General features: G+C 33.3%; 1 protein-coding gene across 1 annotated transcript; it reads left to right on the top strand.

The window, feature by feature from the left end:
• The first annotated feature begins 4157 nt into the window (after positions 1 to 4157).
• LOC132315786 (pentatricopeptide repeat-containing protein At1g71420-like) lies at positions 4158 to 7644 on the top strand. Its single transcript, XM_059814191.1, is given in 3 exon segments — positions 4158 to 6368; positions 6371 to 6879; positions 7027 to 7644. Coding segments are annotated over 2 exon segments (1926 nt in total). The 5' UTR covers positions 4158 to 4501; the 3' UTR covers positions 6430 to 6879; positions 7027 to 7644.
• Positions 7645 to 8403: the final 759 nt, after the last annotated feature.

Raw genomic sequence — 8403 nt, 5'->3', positions numbered from 1 at the left:
CCACAATAATACTTGTGCTCCACAATAATACTTTGGCTATCTTACTCACATATCTTCTCTATGTACAAGGTATGTTAATAATTTGAATCTCTAGTATTGCTATCCTCTGCATATTACTTGTAACATTATATATATAAGTACTTCTTAACAATATTCAAGAGACACTATAGGTATAACAAAATACCTAAAGAATAATGATAGGCAACGCAAAAGAGAAAATATAAAAATACCCAGGATGTGACTTGGCTTCAGAGTTAAAAAAGAAAAGAGTGCTCTCTTACATGGTATAATTGAAAGGGAAAAAAAGAAAGAAAAAAGAAAAACTAAAAACTCTTCAAAATAATCACAAACAGAAAATTACTAAACTACTAATTTTAACAAAACAAATATAGTATTAGGTAGAACTTGTGGATTCAAAATATATAGGCACATTTAATTACTAGTGTTCAAATCTTCATTAATCTATACTTTATTATGTATTACAATTTAGGACTTCAGTAATGGTTCGTTCATCTATACTTCGTTATGTATTCAGATTTAGGATTTTGGTAAGGGGAAGAGAAAGAGTATTTAGTTTCCCGTTGGTGAGGGAAAATTAAGAAGAAGCTTTTTCTATTTTTTTCTATATATATTTTTTCTTCGTTTTTGTTTTTTAAGAAATATTATATAATTTACGACTTTAATATCCGACTTAAAACCGATTGACATAAAAATATGACGTGATTATTCCAAAATTTCAAACTTAAACGGAAATCGTTACTACTATACACTCTTGTTTGTTTCCATAACTCCCCTTTTCTTATTTTTCTATAAGTGCTTCTGCATCTTTCCTCATCTTATTCTTTGTTTTCATGGTATTGAAATATAAAAAATTTATTGATACAAAATTGCAATTTCCGGTGCCAAAGGCTGCAATGCTTTCTAAATTTTCTTCTTTAGATTCCTCTCCTTATTTTGTTTATGAGAGTTAGATAAATCATTCGTGCCTATAACAATCTTATACATATATGTGTGTATATATATATGAGGAGTGGCAGGGGCAATCGCGCTAGCAACTGTCATTCCACAGACGCGCTGCTTACTAATCATAATTCTTATAATTACACATTCATTTAGGATGTCTCGTGCCTTCATGGGAATTAAAAATATAAAATTTTAAAACAAAATTACCCTCTCTCACACACACATATATTAGATTGACAAAAAAAAAAGGAAATATATTATTTTCTTTGTTTTTGGATTTGCCAAAAACAATTAACATTGTGATAATTGATTATTTTATTTATTTTTTTAAAATTATATTTTAAATATATATATACATGCTATATATTGATAGCAAGTGGTATATATATATATATATACATGTACATTGATTAAGTGAGTAGAGAAAAAAATAGAAAAAAAAAATTTATATGTATATGAAGGTAGTTATATATATATATATATATATATATATATATATATATATATACATGTACATATATATATATATATACATGTACATTATTCATTAATTAAGTGAGGAGAGAAAAAAATTAGAAATAAAGAAACTATTCCGCTGTATGAATTGTGATTATAGGAATTGAATGTGAATCTTTAGCGCGCGCGCGCACACACACACACACACACACACATATATATATATATATATATATATATATATATATATATATATAGTTAAAATATTATTAAAAAAAGGAAATAAAACAATCCATTCCCATAATATTATTTGTTTTGGCAATCCAAAAAGAAAGAAAATAATATATTTCCTTTTTTTTTTTTTTTTTTTTTTTTTTTTTTTTTTTTTTGGCAATCTAGAATGTTATTGATGTGTTTGTATATATCTAAGGATAAAATTGAGGAGGGGGGAATAAAAGGAGAGAGATAAGAAAAGGTTAAAGGGCAATTTTGTCTTAAAAATTTATATTTTTAATTTCTATAAAGGCCGGAGATATGTCATAAATGAACGTGTAATTATAGATATTGTGACAAGTAGTGCTAACAAAGAATATTAAGATGAAATCCTAGGCCCTAAAAATACAAAATCAACACTTCATGGACTTCACTTGGCAATGTAAAAATATGTAATTTAAAACCAAAATATAAAATGACTTTAAAAACAAAACTCTCCAAAAATAAATTAACAAAAATAACTCTCTTTACTTACCGAAAAGAACAAAAACAAAATAACTTTCAAAGAAAGTAACAATTGAAAATTTAACAAAATAATAACTATGATAAAAAGTACAAACAAATGAATAACATAAGAATTTAGATTCTTCAATCATCGATTTTTGTTGATATTGAAAACCTCAAATGAAATTTTTGTTCTAAATTTTGTAAAAAATAATTTCTTATAGAATTCTTATAAAAACATTCAGAGATATACAAACACAGTTTGTAAAAATGAAAATTATATATTTATATGGAAAGAGTTATTCGTGCTTGTTGGAAATATTTTAGGATAATCAAATTATGGAAAAAATTGTATTTGAATTGAAATTTTAGAATAGTCAAATTAAATTTTTATGTGAATAAATTTTTATCGAAGTTCTATTATCAATTAAATTTTTTTTTTTTTTGATATGACCTAACCAAATCAAATTTGGAAAGCTTTCGCGTTTTCTATTTATATAAACTACAATTCTCTATCTAATGTCAAACAAGCATACCACGTGCGCCAATAAATTAAAAATTGGTTTGCTTGATGGTCGACGAAGGAGAATGCAGAGGGAGACCGTGATGAGGAGATCATGGAAAGAAAGTATATTTTGATTTTTTTTTTTTAATAATTTTTTATTAACGCCAGTTGGGTTGCTGTTGGAAGCCGGCTCTATCCCGGAATCTCAGTGATTTTGAGAGAGAGAGAGAGAGAGAGAGAGGACGAGGAAAGTAAATATTTTGATTATTATTTTTAAAAATATTTTATCATTAATGCTGTTGTTGTCTCATTGTCATTATTAAATTATTTTTCAAAAAAAACATATTATTTACAGTATAAGAGCATTTTTAATGCAAAATGTTATATTTTTATCTCAAATTTATATTTTGAGAGAAACTATAATATTAAAATATTATATTTTTATAATTATACTTTAATGGTGCATTTCATTCAAAATGCTATTTTTTTGATACAACAATCATTTCATAATTTGAGAATTCATTTGAGTGCTTTATTTTCATTTTAGCAACTTTTGATAATCTCAAAATATGAGAAGTCTTTTGAGAGTATATTGGAGTGTCTTATTTTCATTCAGTTTATATTTGACAATACTTTTGACAATCTCAAAATACTAGAGATATTTTGAAAGACCTTTAAAGTGCCTTATTTTTATTCACTTGTTATAATTTGAGTTTGAGAGGCCATTTGAATGATTTGATGGACCATTGGAGATGCTCCAATATGGTAGGGTAGAGCGGGACGTTTACGGATCCTAAATATTATTTGACTTATTTTTTTTTTTTTTGGTATAATTATTGAACATGCATATAATGGAAAAGCCCAAAATAGATTCCTCTTTAATGAGGTACTTGTGAGTAATTTTAGCAACTCGGACCCAAATGACCGTTAAAATGTACTTTTTCGTCGAGGACAATAGTAAATTTTTTCCTAGGAATCAGGAGCGAAGCTAGGATTCTATGGTTGGGGGGCCGAACTTACAATTAATATAAGACTATATTAATATATATATATATATATATATATATATTATGGCGGATCAAGAATTGCATAATGGGGTGGACTAATTTATTATGGGATGAACTAGTACTACTAAATTTATTTATATATATATTTTTTTGGGTGGGCTCAAGCCCACCATAGCCCATCCTTGGATCCACCTAATATATTATTAATTATAGTCATACAAAAATTTATCAAACCAACCGTTAGTCAATTTGTGTTGAACTAAAGTTTCTTCTCTTCTACGCTATAGAGGCGCCTCTATAGATATTCACTCATTCACAATTGTAGTATTTATAGATAAAAATAGTACATATTTATATTATAATAAACAATAAAAAAGTTAAATCAAATTACAAAATATTTTATGTCATATTCTATGACATAATCAAATCTCTAAGATACGTAACACAATAATCATCTAAGAGAGCTTCAATACCCATAGCCCTCCTAAGGCGATTTACGCGGTGGCCCAGGGCTCCAACCAATTATAAGGGCACCAGATGAGCGTTTTGGAACTGAGCAACTCATAAGTTTAATAGAATTGAAGCTAGGGGCAAAAACACATGCCTGCGGTAGTTCGAGTGGAGACCCCTTAAAGCAGTGACAGTCTTGGGTATTGACATGTCCTGTAACATAATTTACAAGATTTGAAAAACATTACAATTAACGACGTAGCTGCAATTAAAAAATCTCCCAAATGAAGGAAATTACCAAACTTAATTTTCAAAAATCAAAAACTAAAAATCATATTACATCCAACCCACTTCAATACTTTTTAGATCAAAACTTATAAAGTTAGTGGGTACTTGGTTGAAGATGCATAGCCGAGTCCATCATTGCTTACGACCAACTGCACGCACCTCCGTCTTCTTCCGACCCTCAACCACCGCTAATCATCCTACGGTTTGCCCCTCAGCCCAATCCAATAAAATTCTCGAAGAGTTGCACGTTCTCTGCACGCGCGGCCACCTCCAAGAAGCACTCTCTCTTTTCTACAGTACCCTCAACGTACCTCACTCCCAACAAGCCTACGCCACCCTCTTTCATGCTTGTGCTCGTCTCAACAGCTTCCAACAAGGTCAAGCTCTACACCATCACATGCTCGCACACCACCCCCAAAACTATCCTGACATCTACGTAACCAACCATCTCATCAACATGTATGCCAAATGCGGTGACTTAGTTTATGCCCACCAACTGTTCGACGAAATGCCGCACAGAAACATTGTTTCTTGGACTGTACTCATTTCGGGTTATGCCCAGCAAGGTAGAGCTGATGATTGTTTCCGTGTCTTCTCAGACATGTTGTCTCACCACCGTCCGACTGAATTTGCCTACACAAGTGTAATCTCATCGTGCGACTGTTACGGTGGCAGGCAGGTACACGCGATTGCTCTGAAAACTTGTTTCAATGCTTATGTCTATGTAGCAAATGCTCTCATTACAATGTACTCGAAATGTGGTCGTTATGGTGTTTATGATGCCGATAAAGATGAAGCTTGGACGGTATTTCAGGATATGGCCTTCCGCAATCTCATTACTTGGAATTCGATGATTGCAGGGTTTCAGATTCGCGGACTGGGTGCCCAAGCTATTGCTTTATTCTCCCTGATGCATCGTGTTGACGTTGGGTTTGATCGTGCCACACTTCTCAGCGTCTTTTCTTCCTTGTGTGAAAGCAATAGCAATGATGGTGCTCTGGGCCTGAAGTGTTGTTTCCAATTGCACAGTCTTGCTATTAAAACTGGGTTTATCCTGGAGATTGGAGTGGCAACAGCTTTAGTGAAAGCTTACTCGAATCTTGGAAGGGGCATTGTTGATTGTTACAATCTTTTCGTGGAGACAAGTGGTAGTCGAGATGTTGTTTCATGGACTGGGATCATAACAACATTTGCAGAACAGGATCCGGAAGCAGCCATCTTCCTTTTTAGTCAGTTGCGTAATGAGGGCTTTTCTCCGGACCCTTATACTTTCTCAGTTGTTTTAAAAGCTTGTGCTGGCCTTGTGACTGACCGGCTTGCCTTGGCTGTCCATTCACAAGTAATCAAAGCCGGGTTTGAGGATGACACAGTGATCGCTAATGCCTTAATCCATGCGTATTCAAGGTGTGGTTCAATTGCCCTGTCTAAGCAAGTTTTCAATGAAATGGTGTTTCGGGACACTGTTTCTTGGAATTCAATGTTGAAAGCTTATGCTTTGCATGGGCAAGCCAAAGAGTCATTGCAGTTCTTTGCTGAAATGAATGTCCAACCTGATGCCACCACCTTTGTTGCCCTTCTCTCGGCTTGCAGCCATGCTGGACTGGTTGAAGAAGGAACTAAAATCTTTGATACCATGTTAACAAAGTACAGCATTGTCCCTCAACTTGATCATTTTGCCTGCATGGTTGATATTCTTGGGCGAGCAGGGAAAATTCTTGAGGCTGAAGAGCTTGTAAGGAAAATGCCAATGGAACCAGATTCTGTTGTTTGGAGTGCTTTGCTAGGAGCTTGTAGGAAACATGGTGAAACCCAATTGGCCAACATAGCTGCAACAAAGTTGAAGGAGTTGGATCCAGAAAATTCATTAGGGTATGTATTAGAATCAAACATACACTGCTCTGCTGGTAATTTTAGTGAAGCATGTCTTATAAGGAAGGAAATGGAAGGGCTAAAAGTGAAGAAGAAACCTGGTTTGAGCTGGATTTAATCGGGAATCAAGTCCATGAGTCAGACTTTTGGGTTCAAATTTTTGTTGCTTACTGAACAGTTCTATTCATTTGTTCCACCTTAAGGGCAGAAAGAGGACGAGAATACAGAAGAAAGGGATAATAAAAGAAGAGAGGAGGAGACGAGAAGCCAAACGCAAAAGGATAAGGAGAGCAATAATAGGGTGAGAAAAAAGAATGGTGGAAGAAATCTCTGAGAGTCAAAATAATTTTTCAAAATGATGTGTCCTAATCCATCAATTTCTCCATCCAACGGCGACAGTTCTGAGAAAAAGGTGGAAAAACCCACCTAAATTGGCTCGGTGACGAAGAAGACCTTGAGAAGGAATGCGGGTGCCTTTTCCTTCCGCGAGGTCAACAAGTTGCTGCCAGTAACTTTCCTCGACATTTTCGAACTGCAGTGTAGATTCGATGAAGTACCAGTAACACTGGCATGCTTCTTATTGAATCAAGCATGCAATGATGTGGGTAGCACCAAGTCAAAAATGTAATTGTATTATTGACTTATCTACAACTTCTAAATGTAAAATTATATGATTTCCTCTCTAAAATGTTATTTCAGCATGGTCATTATATGAACGTAAAAATGAATATTCAAAGTTTTAACTGAAAATAATATCCTTCTTCCCAATAGGTATGGCCTTGGGCTTCTTTTTGTTTGCATACTTGGCAAGAAAAAGAAAAGCAATGGAGCAAGGAAGGGAAAAGCAGAGGATTTCCAAAATGATTGTAAGCTACAACTCTGTGGCCATTCCTTTCTTCAACAAGGAAGGGAAAAGATCAAGTACTATTAACTTATTATTATTATTTTTTTTTTCTAAGTGCGTCTCATGCCCAAGTTATAATATCAGGAATTAAAAAGAAGGCATGAAAAAAGAAATTGAGTTCAGCAACATTCATCAAGAGTTTGACAGTAGGCGATGGAGTGACTTGAATTTAATATTGATTGTAATACATTTAATCTCTCCAATATTGATTGTAATACATTTAATCTCTTTGGAGAATTGTTTGTCACTGAAGAGTGAGAAAGTGATTATGATGCCATTGATTTTTTTCGTTTTCTTTTCTTTTTTCTTTATTCTTTTCCTTTTCTACCTCCCTCTATGATGGGATTATGTTCCAATTGTGCTTGACAACTTCATTGCTAATTTGGCGGTGGATGGTAGTATTGTGGACTTTGGCCTATGGGATACTGCAGGTACTTCTCTTAATATGAGCTTCAGTTTGCGTCAAGTCATTTTCAGATCCTGAAAAAAATGCAACTTCTAGAAGGGCATTGTTGTTTGAATATTAGGACTGCAGAAGCTAAAATTACGATTTTTTAGTTTTGCAAAGTGATGGTAGGGCCAGTTGGATTCAAAGTTGCAAAAAAACAAAAGCAGCAAAAATAGTTTCATGATTCCATTGCTAGCTACGCTAGGATTTCTCATTGTGAAAAGTCCAAGAACCACCCCTCCACCCTCTATTAGGCAGTCATGGATATATAGCATGTTTAACCGATGTGGATGCTTTTTTTTTTTTCCTGAAATATAGTCGGGTTAAGAAGGTATTTCTTTTTCTTTTTTTTTTCTTTCTTTCTTTTTCTTTTTCTTTTTTTGAGCTTTAATTATTTGGATTTGTTTGATTTTTTTTAGGGCACTTCAGGATCTTGACAAGGAAGTGAGGAAAGAAGTTGATGAAGCCATTGCCCAAGCCAAGGTGAGCAAGATGAGTAATTTCTATTTAATATTTTGTACTTCGCTTTTGTCAGTTAACTTTGGAATAACTCATACTTGCCTTTGCTCAAGATGTTGCTATACTAGTATCTTGGTCATTTTATATCTAGAAGTACGAGCAATTACCGTACATGTGAGGAGATAACCAGTATCAACATGTTGATATAACCAATCCCTCTGAATCTAGAAGGAAACTCCATATAACTCGAGCATTGTTTGTCTCTCATATGTTTTTTTCTTTTTTCTTTTTTGGATGCATTTTAATACTTCCAGTAGTGTGATCCAGTTGAAAGAAC

This window comes from Cornus florida, unplaced genomic scaffold (genome assembly GCF_030987335.1).
Source record: "Cornus florida cultivar Cherokee Brave unplaced genomic scaffold, ASM3098733v1 CherokeeBrave_3.0.0_Hap2_Chr01, whole genome shotgun sequence".
Taxonomy (NCBI): Eukaryota; Viridiplantae; Streptophyta; class Magnoliopsida; order Cornales; family Cornaceae; genus Cornus; species Cornus florida.
The sequence above is the reverse complement of the archived record's forward strand: the minus strand, read 5'-3'. Positions and strand labels throughout refer to the sequence as shown.